At 38.1% G+C, this 13983-nt stretch overlaps 1 protein-coding gene across 1 annotated transcript in view; it reads left to right on the top strand.

Annotated features, from left to right (window-relative positions):
• UBE2N (ubiquitin conjugating enzyme E2 N) overlaps nt 1–13139 on the top strand; it is a 36405-nt gene extending 23266 nt beyond the window's left edge. Inside the window, exons 2-4 of the mRNA XM_047066627.1 lie at nt 11147–11393; nt 11587–11727; nt 12410–13139. Of these exons, the coding sequence (XP_046922583.1) occupies nt 11147–11393; nt 11587–11727; nt 12410–12450 (429 nt within the window). The 3' untranslated portion in view covers nt 12451–13139. The remainder of the gene's footprint in view (nt 1–11146; nt 11394–11586; nt 11728–12409) is intronic.
• The last annotated feature ends 844 nt before the right edge of the window (nt 13140–13983 follow it).

The raw sequence follows: 13983 nt of genomic DNA, 5'->3' as shown, positions 1-13983 counted from the left end.
TCCAAGTTTTTTCCCCAGTAGATGTACTAGACTGTCTAGTTGAAGTTGGCTCTCTTAATGTGAAATTAGCTCCCTCTTTAAAGGCTGTTATACTAGGTAGAAGTTCTTTGATAAAGAGATTAGCCGATTTGGGTGCTCTCCTTTGATCTCATTTAATCCCAAAGAGATATTTCACTTCTTAACCTCTTCATCCACACCCCACCCCCTAGTCTATTAATTCTTAACTTCTCTTCACTTTCTTCTCTGTCTAGCTTAGACTTTGTATTTTTAGCAAGCAGTGGAGGTCAACTTTGGCTAGGTTGAATGGAAATAGTATTTATTGAGTTATTAGGTACCTCACATGATCTTCAAAGATGCCAATGAGGCATTCAGGAAACAAGGCTCAGAATCCCATCATGGTGGAGACTTCACTGCCAGCATTGTATGCATCACACTCTGCAGTTTGATTGCAGATGCCAAGTACAGCATGCTACTCTAGAACCCCTTCTGTTGCTGTCTGAAGGTAACTACTCCATAGTGGGTCTTTCTTGTGTATTTTAGCTTTGATACACAGGTTTTGACTGAGCCTAGGTCTTAGATGCTGGGCAGACAGCTAGGAAATCTTATGAGACTAAAGCTGCTGTTGAGGGATCTGGGAATCCATAAAGGCTAGGGGATTATTTATTTCACAACAAGGCTCTTGTCAGGTTGTTAAAAGGAATGATGAAGGTCCATTATGAACCTCATTTTGCCTCATGCTGCCAGGCATTCCTTATACGTGACTATAGATAAGTTTTTCTATTTTCAAACTTCCACATTCTTAAGCTCCCAGTTTCAGCATTACACTCAGGAAGGGGAGGGAAGATATGAATGAATGGGGGGATTTTACTATTGCTTAATAGATGAGTTTGTAGACAAATGGCTACAATTACACATAAAGGCCTTAAAATGAATTATCAACTTCAAGTAACCAGTTAAAGTTTAAGAAAGAAACCCACAATTGAGGTAATTTCTAACTTAAATGCTGAATTTTTTAAAAAGTACATGTTCACTGGTTTTTGCTAATACATCACTCATAATTTTGGTTTTCACTATATAGAAACAGGCATTTAAAATTTTTCCTATTTTCATTCAGGATGAATACAGAAGACCTTTCCTCCTCTGCCTACTAAGTTACATACATCTTTCCCAAACCTAAAATATGCAAATATTTTAAAGATGCTTTTGATGGGTTTGTTAATGGTGCCTTAGGGACCTTGTTCAACAGCCCCAATCTCAGTGAAGTGTTACTAAGCCAGATCCTCTGTTCAGAGTTCTAAGACATCATTCCTAAGACACAGAATTCATTAAGACAGAAGGACAGTTACATTATTCAGATCATTAAAGACATATTTACAGTTTTTGAGCTGGTGCTAAAGAAAGTCCAGGCAATGAAGTGTTTATATTATCCATCAAATCAGAAATCAAGAAAAAAATGGAGATGTTAACTTTCATGAGTCTAATTACAGTGCTGGGTATCCAAAGGACAGTTTTACCATTAAGAATTTCATGAGTGTTTTATGAAGGAGTAGTTGGCATGTCTTTAACTGTGATGCTGATATTTAGAAATCTTTCAAAAACAGAAAAAAAAGAAAGATGGAGATGTAAAGTTATCTTTCCAGAAAACTTTTATTTATTTATTTATTTATTTATTTATTTATTTATTTATATTTATATTTATATTTATTTTTAATGTTTATTGTTGAGAGACAGAGAGAGAGACAGAACATGAGCATGGGGGGATGGAGAGAGAGCGAGACAGAGACAGAGACAGAGAATCTGAAGCAGGCTCCAAGCTGTCAGCACAGAGCCCGACGCGGGGCTTGAACCCACAAACCGTGAGATTGTGACCTGAGTTGAAGTTGGACTCTTAACTGACTGAGCCACCCAGGCGCCCCCAGAAAACTTCTAAAATGTCTTTAGAAACAAGCAGGGACATAATGTGCTTCTAGTGTAGTGCTGTTTTTCGTGTTGTTAGTATTCCTAATCACATCTGTACCACCTTCTCTAAGACCTTGACATACCCTACTCTAAAATGCATCTTTCAAAAATTGACTAGGGGAACCTGCGTGGCCCAGTTGGTTGAACATCCAACTCTTGGTTTCAGCTCAGGACACAATCTTTTGGTTGTGGGTTCAAGCCTTGCATCAGGCTCCACGCTGTCATTGAGGAGCCTGCTTGGGATTCATTCTCATTCTGTCTCCCTCTCCGTGTCTCTCTGTCTCTCCCCATCCCTCTCCCCTGCTTCTCCCTCTCCCTCTTCCCCTCCTCTCCCTCTCCTCCTCCTCCTCCCCCTCCCCCTCCGTGGACCCCTCCCTTTCTCTCTGCCCCTCCCCCGCTCGTGTGCTCTCTCAAAATAAATAAACTTAAAAAAAATTGAAAATTGACTTTTATGTGTACTTCATACTCAACATGAAATAACTTCTTGAGGGGCAAGGTCTTTGTTTTAGTCTTCCTTTGAATTAGTTGATACCGTAATGTCATGTACAAAGTAAACAATAAACATTTGTTAGTAAATCCATATTTCAAAGTCATAACATTTCAGAGCATAGTGGTTTCATGTAATATAAGAGATAGGCAAAGTGGCTTATGTAATAGATAATTCCAGGTCAAAATGGCATACACCCAAATTTTCCATCAAAATAAAGCAGATTTATTCTATTTCATTTATGTTAATAAGACTATACTTCTTCAATTGCCAGTCCCAAAGGAAAAAAAAATGACATTATGGCTTAAATTAATTTACCTCTTTCATGAAGCATTTCTTCATGATTATGAACTACTGAAAATAGCCCTTGACTTCTGTGTTATTTACTATCCTGCCAAACATTTGACATTTACTGTATATTGTTAATTGTCTTTCTGTATACCATTGAGATTAAGCAGTCAGGCTCTGAAGCCAGACTGAGTAAACCCAGTAATCTGGATTTTAATCTTGGCTCTGCCACTTGCTAGCTTTGGTTATAATGTAAGTGGTCACTCTTAGTTTCTCATTTCCCTCGTTTGTAAAATGGGTATGAAGATTAAATGTTAATAATACATGTAGAGCACTTAAGTCACTATTTGCCACAGTTAGTTTTTATTGTTACTTGATCTTTTATTGATTCTCTGCCTATCTGGGCATAGTGCTTGATAATTGCATAGAGTTCCGGCCCTTGAGGAATTTACAGACTAGTGGGGGGAGGAAAAGAAACAGACTATAGTATAACCTGGTGTACTTATTAGTGGGACAAAAGAATTGGGAGGTGCTGGACAAGGAATTCAGGCTAGTGGTTTTCCTTATTGTAGGCACACTCTGTTAGTAGGATTTTCAGATTTTTGTCTGTTGTCAATGATTGGAATAATTTTAAATGCCGTTCCTGGGGTGGAAGTTACCAGCTAACCCAGTAAGTATAGTAATTCTCAGCTCCATGTGGTACCTAATCATGCAAGTATGTATTCACTGAACAAGCATTCGCTTAGCACTTCATTCACCACCACCATTTGGTAGCTGGAGTTCCTATCTTCAGACAATTTAGGGCCTGACTAGTCAGCTAACAGTTATTGTCCTAGCTATAGTAAGAGGAATGGTATAAATGCCCAGGAAACTGAAGTACAGGGAAGAGGCTTCCAGACTAATTCAAACCAGAGAAACAAGTTGGTTGACTGTACTTAGTTTTTCAGAAATCCTTCTCTGGCTTCCACATCTCTGTTCCTTTTTGCTGAATTTAACAGAATTTTGGTAAAGTCAAATTATTGATATAGTCTTGGGGAGAAAAAACTAGAGCTTCTAGCCCAGGTCATTCCGTCCCATCTTTTGGTTATTACTCCAAGTTGAATACAGAGTACAGTTGACCCTTAACACAGGTTTGAACTGTGCTGGTCCATTGACACGTGAGTCCACTCATACGTGGATCTTTTTGTTTTGATAAATTCAGTACAGTACTGTAAATGTACTCTCTCTTCCTTATGATTTTCTTAACATTTTCTTTTCTCTAGCTTGATTTAATGTAAGAATGCAGCATATAATACGTAAAATTTGTGTTAATTTACTGTTACAGGTAAGGCTTCTGGTCAACAGCAGGCTGTTAGTAGTTAAGTTTTGGGGGAGTCACAAGTTAAATGTGGATTTTCAACCATGCTGGGGGCTGATGCCCCTAACTCCTGTGTTGTTCACGGGTTAACTGCACTTCCTGCTACTTACCAGTCCAACTGGAAAAAAACTTTTCATTAAAGGGGTACCTTGGTCTGAACTCTAAGATGTAGTCCTTGATACCTAGAGCCTTTGAAACAGCTTCTACCAGTTTTTCCTTCTTTTCAGAGAAGGAAATTGTGAGGTTGATGTGTGTGGGAGTAGAGGGAGAAAAAGAGGAAGGTGGAGGGTATGCCTTGAGAATCTTTTTTCTCATCTGACTTTAGGATAAGCATTTTTTAAAAACTTAGTGAATTACAGTAAAATAATTTATGAGCCATTTGTGAAGGAAAAGGTGTTGGAATAGGTAAGTGAGGTCTTTCATCCACTAGGGGGTAGTGTGGACTGTAAAAATTAAAATTATTTCTCAGGGATTGACCCTTAATTTCCTCATGCAGTTACCTTGTTTGAATTAATTTTTATGCATCTAGGTTTTTTCGAAATTGCTGCAAATCATTATTTTCAAGCACAATCTTGTGACTGTAACAAACTAACACCCACATTCCTGTTATTAGTGATTCCAATGGTCTGACATTACTTTTTGTGTAGAATTTTTGGAGGGGGAGAAGTGATGCTTTTCTCTACCAGATTTTACTCACTGTATGAAATAAAATTAGTTTAATAACCTGTAAGTAACATCATTCTAACAGGACTGTCTTGTGTTTTCAGTTTCCTGTTCAGTATCCCCATGTGACTATTGAGCAGTTGAACTATGGCTAATTTGAATTGATATGTATTACAAATCTAAATTACTGGATTTTGAAGACATTATATGAAAAAGATTGTAAAATATTAATTATATATATATCTTAAAGTTTATTTATTTTGAGAGAGACAGAGAGTGCGTGCACGGTGGAGGGGCAGAGAGAGAGATGGAGACAGAACCCCAGGCAGGCTCTGCACCTTCAGTGCAAAGCCCAATGCGGGGGTCAAACCCATGAACCATGAGATTGTGACCTGAGCCAAAACCAAGAGTCATGCTTAACCGACTGAGCCACCCAGGCGCCCCAATTATTTTTATGTTGATTATGTGTTGAAATGATGCTATTTGGATATATTGTTAACTACAATATTAATTTTACCTGTTTCTTTTTACTTTTTTTTAAATTTTTTTTTTCAATGTTTATTTATTTTTGGGACAGAGAGAGACAGAGCATGAACAGGGGAGGGGCAGAGAGAGAGGGAGACACAGAATCAGAAACAGGCTCCAGGCTGAGCCATCAGCCCAGAGCCTGACGCGGGGCTCGAACTCACGGACCGCGAGATCGTGACCTGGCTGAAGTCGGACGCTTAACCGACTGCGCCACCCAGGCGCCCCTCTTTTTACTTTTTAAAGTGACTAGTGGAGAATTTAATTTAGTAGTATATTTGCAGCTCATATTTCTGTTGGGCAGCACTGCTGTAGGGAAAACATTCATCGACCATTCTTTTCATGCTGTACATACCTCTAGCTGACTTTAGGATTTGTAGGGAAGTGTAGTAGGGAAATTGAGCACAACTTTGGCTCTGTTTATAATCCCCACCAGAATAAACACAGTCAATTCTACTATAAGGAGATAGTTTGCATTCCTAAAATTCATTGTGTTAACCAAAATTGTCAGTAAAAACCACCTGGCTCATGTATAAAATGTTAGGGGCATGACATTCAAAAATGTTGGTAACGTTTTTTTAAATGCCCACTTGTAGGGGGTGATGTTGTAAATACCCTTAAGTAGTTTACAATTGTGTATATAATGATAAGTTGGCTTTTGCTTTATCAGTAATCCCAAAAAAGGAGCCCTTGTTTGTTAATACTTTAGAATTGCTTAAAGATGTAGTTAACAGAAGTTGGAATAGACAGTAGGTATCACTGAGGCATCTGTCAGTTTTTCTAAGACTAATTGTGATAACAAAATTGATAATATTGTCCAGGATAGTCAGATGGTTCTTGGGTGAGATGATCTAAAATGTCTACAATTGGCATTATGAGTAATACATTGCATTTTGTGTTTCAGAGAATATTCTAAATAGGGGAAAACCTGAGTGCTGTAGATGTATGTTGGAAGTGTATAGAGAAAGTTAACTTTTCTCATATGCACATTACCACTCTTTTTCTAAGAACTCTGTTTATTATCTAGAATTTTACTGTACATTATTCAATCATTGCCTTAAAAAACGTATAAGACCTTCCATTGCTATAGTGAGCACAAGCATTACTGAACTTTAACGGGGGGAAAAAACCTAGTTCGTGGGATTTAGTTGACAGACTGTCAAGTGTTACAGTTTACTGTGGTGTATAATTCTGGGATTTGCTCTTCAAGTCCCAGTAGATCTATTGATGATCAGATCAATTTGATGTTACTTAATTCCTTCTTAAAGTATTTATTGGTGAAAAAAATATTTACAGCATGAATTATTATACTTCCTCTGTAAAATGAGTTTCCTTGAGACTTAATCATACTGTCACTTAAATTCATACTCTACTTTTATGTACTTCCTTTTCTACTTTTTAGTAACTAATTCCCTAAATAGTCTAGGGTACTTTTTGTTCTGTATGACCTAAACTCAGTTGCTACCTAGGATTGGGTCCTAGGATTGCTTTTAAACAAGTAGGTCACAGTGCAACTAATGGTTATTCTATTTTCTTTAGAAACAAACTTATTTAATAAATCTTAAGATTTGTTATTGTGCTTTGCTCTTAACATTCTTTTTGAGTTGGTTGTATAGGGCTATGGCCGCCTTATGGGATCTCGTTTAAGTCTTTCTGCAGTATTATATTTTTTGATCTTCATAGCAACTCTGCATGAGAGGTAATCTTAATTATATAGATAAGGCAGCTGAGGCTCAGAGCAGTGTAAATTATTTGCTTAGAAATCGTAGTTAAGTAAGCAGTGTGGTAGGAATTTGAACCCATTACTTACAGACTTGAAGAAATCACAGTGTACTTCACTGTCTTTCTACCAAAAAAATAGTATAAAACTAGGAGGTGTTTTATAGTTTACCATGTGTGAATAGTAAGTAATATGAAGGATTTTATTTCTTACCCAATTTTGCCTTTTTTGGGGAAAACAATGGACTCTAACTTCTGTGGGTGAGACTTGTTCCATTTGGTTTGGATTTTATTTGTTTTTCCTCCTATAATTTATGCTGTGGGTTTGGGAAATCAGTGCCATACAGTCAAATAATTATGCATCTGTTCATTATATCAAAATCTATGAGAACTTGAGAGCATATAAAAACTATTTGAAAAAGTCTTCCACACCTAAAAGCTTATTCTAGATTGTGCCCTGATGAAGTCTTGTAATTGACCAGGCCGTGTGATATGTTTACATGTACATTCTTTAGAAAGCCTCTGATTTTGCGGAGGAACTGAAGATGAGGAAGGAATGCAGTCTCTGACAGTGTGTTCTAAGAGTGATTTTGAGGCTATTTTGGGATATGATCTTGGAGGCCCTTCGGGAGCTTTTTATAGTCTTGAATAGAGCTGCTACTACTTTGTGTAACCAGGGAGTGGGGTTTGGGGCTCTTGGACCCCAGCCTTTTCTTTTTTTTACCAATCTCTCTCTTAATGGGTTTCTAAAAATACGAAGACCTGGGACAAAACGAAAGGAGGAGGGAGGTGAGGAGAGGCCAGAATTCAGGGAATTTTACCATCCGTTTTTTTTTTTTCTCATTCTTTTATTTACTCTTACTCTTCATCCTTAGTATCTTCACTTTTTTGCAAAAAATGAAGACTGGCCTCTTGTTCTGATTCCATGTTGGAGGACTTCCCACAGTGGGAGGCTTCATTATTGTATCTTGAGATGTTTTTAATGCTCTAAACATGTTTTACTTTGAACCTGAGTTTACAGCATTTCAGCTTCCCATTTGCCCTTGCATTGCCGTGATTAAAACAAAGCAAAAAACAAAAAAACAAACCAAAAACCTAGTCTCTAACTAGAGACTAGGGTGTTTTTGGGTTAAGGCATTACTTTAAATGGCTATGAGTTTATTAACACAATTTGGGAAAGGGTTTAATTTTTTATCTGGATCTTATGATTATGAAAGGTAATCTTTTTTAGTATGTGCACTGTAGGCTTAGAGTGAAATGGTATTAAGGTGTATGGGTTTTCTGAAGTGAAGGCAGCATAAATACAGTATTCTCATTTTTTATATCTAAAACTGTTGATATGGCAGTGTTCTGAAACTTCTGATTGCACATGCTTATTCAAAATGTTGAAAATATATTACTAATATATGAAATTGTACTCAGTATTGTCCATTTCCATTATTGCATGTTAACATTTTTTGGCTGTTTGTAAGTTGTTTATAAATAGAAGTTAGATTATTTCTTCCTATGCCTGAATGGATCCTTTTGTTTTCTTCCTCTGATGTGCACATCCTGCTTTGAATAACCCTGCTTTAATGTTAAAGATGAAATTCTGATAGTTGATGTGCACATCCTGCTTTGAATAACCCTGCTTTAATGTTAAAGATGAAATTCTGATAGTTTATTCCTTGTTCTTTGTGACATCAAATAGATTCATAATTCAGCAAGTATTTATTGAACATCTGTGGTGTCAGGCACTGTTCCAGATGTTGAGGATATAGCAGTAAATAAAACAGGCACAAATCTCCTTTTATGGCACTTCCAGTCTGAACAAAATAAGTTAGATATGTAATATGTTAGTAGTGCTGTGGAGATAAAATAGGGGAACAGGGATAGAGGGAGGGTAGAGGTTAGGGTGGAATGGGGTTTTGCAGTTTCACTTATGGAGGCTTCACTGAGAAAACACATTTGCATGAAGATCTTCAGAGCTGAGAGACAAACCAGATAGAAATTTGGGGGAAAAGAGCAAGTGCAGAGCTGTTTGAGGGAGGAGTATGGCAGGTTGGAGAGTTACAAAGAAGCTACTCTGGGTGAAACAAAGTGCCAGGGTGGAAGCAGGTTGGGGAAAACACAGCTGAAGATGAGTTAAGAGTAGGCTGAGTGAGGGGATCACGTAAAACCTCTTCTTGGGGGGCCATTATAAGGAATTTGAAAAGTCTGTGAAATACAGACCCAGGAGGGAGTGGGGAGCACGGTCAGAAGCAGGAAGTACAAAGTTAGGCTATTGCAGTATGCTAGGTGAGAGCTTGATGGTGGCTTGGATCAGAAGTGTGGCCGTGGGGTGGTAAGAAGTAGTCCAGTCATGGATATATTTTGATGTTTAAGCCAACAAAATCTGCCAATCAGGTTAGATGTGGTGGGTTATGAAGGACAATGTTTGATCCTGTTGGAAGGATGGATTTATGGTTAACTGATAAAAAGGAGGCATTGAGGGAGGAGCAGGTTGAGGGTGGGGAATGCTAAGTTTGGTGCTTATCAGATATTCAAGAGGAGCTGTTGAACAGGTCTTTATGGATGGAGGAAGTGTGATCCAGGGGAGAGATCTGTGCCGGATATGAATTTGGCAAAGCATCATACAGAGTGTATTTAGTATTTAGATTCATTGGACTACATGGGGTCACTATGGAAGTGTGTAGTAGAGAAGCCCTAAGACAGGGCCCTGGGGCACTTCAGTGTTGGGGAGATAAGAACCAACATGGAGGTTGCTGCCAGACTAATAGGAAGACAGGAGAACATGGCTAATGGCAGCTGGGTGAGGAGCAAGGAACAAGGAGGAGGGCAGACCAGCTAGAAAAGATGTTCCATTTAGGTCAAGTAAGATGAAGATTAAGCATTGTCCATTTGATTTAACTGTGCGGGAATCACTGCTGACCTCAACAAGTAGGTTAGTGGCTAGACCCTGATTGGAGAGTTGTGTTCAAGATAGGAGGGGAGGAGAGAAATTGGAGACAAGCAAGCATAGATAACTTTCAACAAGCAGCTGAGCAGTGGGGCATTAGCTGGTCTGGGGAGAGTGAGGTCAAGGTCATTTGCCCCTCTTATTGGGCGAAATTATAGCAAGTTTGTACAGTTTGGGAAAAATCCAATAAAGAAGGGAAGATGATTCAGGAGAGGAAAGAGATGCTAGAGCAATGCCCTTGAATAGGCAAAAAGGAGATAAGATCTAGTGCTTTCTTTAGAGGAGAGGTTAGTCTTAGCCAAGAGTGATGGCCGTTTTATCGACAGTGACAAGAGGACAGGCAGAACACGTGGGCACGCAGTTGAAGGTGGGTATACAAATGCTACGGTGGGAACTTAAGGAGGTGTCTTTTTTTGTGAAATAGAAAGCAGAGTTCTCAGCCAAAAGTGAGGGTGAGAATTAAGATGCTGGAGGCTTGAAGAGAGAGAATGTTTGAGTACTTTAGGAGAGAGGGAGAAAGATGGAAAAGAGAACTAAAGATTGATTGTTGGGGAGCAGTGTAAGGGTTCGTCGTCAGGGTTGTACATATTTCTCTAGCCCTGTTGAGGTGCCTAGGCACTTGTCCCTACTACATTCCCTTCTGTTTTTCAGGGGAAAGATTTTTAGTGACTTTTAACACTAATTTTACTTTTTATTTATTTATTAAAAAGATTTTATTTTTGAGTCATCGCCACACCCAGTGTGGGGCTTGAACTTACAACCTCGAGATCAAGAGTTTGCTTGTTCCATTGACTGAGCCAGCCAGGCGCCCCAAATTTTACTTTTTAAACAGCTTGGTTTTAGTGGAGTTTAAAGAGAGCAAGTTGCCTTTACTTATGTGATAATTCCAGTGTTATTTTCTTTTTTCTCCTCCCTCTCCCCTCTCCTCACTTCTCAACTTAATATAAAATCAGTTTCATTAGCCTAATTTTTATTATCAACATATTTTCAGATATTTGTAGCTACAGAGTATATGTGTCATCAGTATTCATTTGCTTTTGCATTCAGCTGATTGGGATGATTTAAATAGTCTTATAAAATGAATAAAAACCCATCAGGAGATTGGAGAGGTTCTGTTAAGTCCAATTCCAAGAGGTGAACTTCTTAATTTTTAATTTGGTGTTCAGCAAAGTGACATTTGTTTGATGAATGCATTGTCTTTCTATTGTAGGAAACCCAGCGTTTGCTGGCGGAACCAGTTCCTGGCATTAAAGCAGAACCAGATGAGAGCAACGCCCGTTATTTTCATGTGGTCATTGCTGGCCCCCAGGATTCCCCCTTTGAGGGAGGGACTTTTAAACTTGAACTATTCCTTCCAGAAGAATACCCGATGGCAGCCCCTAAAGTACGTTTCATGACCAAAATTTATCATCCTAATGTAGACAAGTTGGGAAGAATATGTTTAGATATTTTGAAAGGTAAGTGTTACCTTTATTAATATATGCTATTAAGTAAGATTTCTCCTTTTTCTCTTAAGCATTCCATGTTGAGAATCTGAACATTGTAATCTTGCCTATTATATAAAGACCACAAAGGTCTGTGGGAATGAAATGCAGTAGTTCTGTGGCTGTTGTTTCATGCTTGATCATTCTGGGCCTGTTGCCTTCATAGATAAGTGGTCCCCAGCACTGCAGATCCGCACAGTTCTGCTATCGATCCAGGCATTGTTAAGTGCTCCCAATCCAGATGATCCATTAGCAAATGATGTAGCGGAGCAGTGGAAGACCAACGAAGCCCAAGCCATAGAAACAGGTATTTAATATCCATTCTCCTTCACACCACTTCCACTTTTTAAAACAAATACACACTACCTTTTAAAAAACTTCTTTTAGAGTCTTAGCAAAAAGAAAAAAAAATACGTATCGAGAGGAGTCAGATCCCGCTTCTAGTATATGAGCACCTCTTAATGGAGGTTTAAGCTCCAACTTCCGGCCTGCTTCATGACCCCCAAATTAAAGACAGCCTGTAATTGGGGGAGCTCTTCAACTCTTGTATAACCTATACCTGGTGTATCAAATACCGTGTGTGCGCTACTTATCTAGCAGTACATAGAGAAAACAGAAAGCTTTTTATAACTCCTTGAGCTGCTTTTGTATTTCATCTGATTAATAAAACTATGTGTCACTTTAGAGCTAGGGAGTTTGAAATCAGTGAGCTTCTTCCTGCTACAGATTTTAACAAAATTAGTGGAGAGCATTATATATCTAGAAATGAAGGAGACAAAAGGAGACAAGTCTTTTCATTCTGTTGAATTCTGTAGAACTTCTGGATTCCATTGTAGTGTTTTGTAATTAGACATATATAGGCTTTCTGTCTGATCCAGATGACAGAAAAATGGCATGAATTTAACTTAATACTAATTAATTTTTATAGAGTTTGGAAAGTAACATGAAGCTAAGTAAAATAATAATTGCATGTTTGTTTTTGTCTACAGCTAGAGCATGGACTAGGCTATATGCCATGAATAATATTTAAAATCGATCTGATCATCAAGTGTGCATCACTTCTCCTGTTCTGCCAAGACTTCTTCCTTTTTTGTTTGCATTTAATGGACACAGTCTTAGAAACATTACAGAATAAAAGCCCAGACATCTTCAGTCCTTTGGTGATTAAATGCACATTAGCAAATCTATGTCTTGTCCTGATTCACTGTTGTAAAGCATGAGCAGAGGCTAGAAGTACCATCTGGATTGTTGTGAAACGTTTAAAAGCAGTGGCCCCTCTCTGCTTTTATTCATTTCCCCAATGATGGTTAAAGTATAAAGCACTGTGAATGAAGGTAGTTGTCAGGGTTAGCTGCAGGGGTGTGGGTGTTTTCTCTTTATTATTTTTTTTGAGGGGGTGAGAGGTAGTTTTAATTTTATGGGCTCCTTTCCCCCTTTTTATGGTGATCTAATTGCATTGGGTAAAAGCAGCTAACCAGTTCTTTAGAATATGCTCTCTAGCCAAGTCTAACTTTATTTAGACGCTGTAGATGGACAAGCTTGATTGTTTGAACCAAAATGGGAACATTAAACAGACATCACAGCCCTCACTAATAACATTGTGACTTTGCTGTCAAGTGTAGAATCCTTCCTTCAAAAAAAGCTTGTGACCATTTTGTATGGCTTGTCTGGAAACTTCTGTAAATCTTATGTTTTAGTAAAATATTTTTTGTTATTCTACTTTGCCTTTGTACAGTTTATTTTACTGTGTTTCATTTTCCCAATGTGACAATCGTATTTAAAAATTAAAACTGATGGAACATTCTGTTTTGGTCTTCACCATCTGACAAGTCGAATGACAAGAGGTGGATTTTGCCAGTTTCTTTTCACTAATACAAACTTGTGTTAAGATATCACTGAATGGAGTATTTATAAGCTGGCCCTGAGCATGCATAAAGCGTTGGTATCTGATATTTTTTTTACCTCCTAGAAATTTGAAATAAATGTGTTTGTGTTGTCTGATTAGTTAGGATGATCATTGGTGTCTTGCCATGATGTTTGAAAATTACTGTACAGGAGAGTCACAGCAAAGCAGCCGTTGTGACTGGCTTTGTGTAGGACTCACATGTGCCACATTTGTTTGGCATTTTGGTTATGACCTTTTTCTTAGTTTTTGTCTGAAAACTTCATGTGTAACCACTGGTGTATGATACTATTAGGAAACACGAATCTGATAATCATTTGGGGTTTGCTGAGGCATTTATGAGTCTTCCTTGTAGACCTGACGAGCAGATCTCAAGCAACAGCTTGCATAAGTGTCATCCGAAAGGTTTCTTCCTTTGTGAGCATCAAATCCTCAGTTCATGATTCTTACTTTCATCCTTCAGTATTTGCTCTGGGAGCTATTGTTTGATATTAAGTAATTTTTTCTGCATTGACAGAGTTCCTCCCCTCAGAAAAACTGTTCTTTCCCACCCGTTTCCATATCTAATTTCTGATCCTTGTTATTTTTAAGTCATCAGTGTAGCCAGTCCTAAGTATGTAAATGTTAACCTGCGGGTTGGAACCTTTGTCTCTTGCAATT

This window comes from Lynx rufus, unplaced genomic scaffold, assembly GCF_022079265.1.
Source record: "Lynx rufus isolate CCGP_SWC_20201006 ecotype Redwood Valley unplaced genomic scaffold, mLynRuf1.p SCAF_7, whole genome shotgun sequence".
Lineage (NCBI taxonomy): Eukaryota > Metazoa > Chordata > Mammalia > Carnivora > Felidae > Lynx > Lynx rufus.
This window is presented reverse-complemented; position numbering and strand designations above follow the sequence as displayed.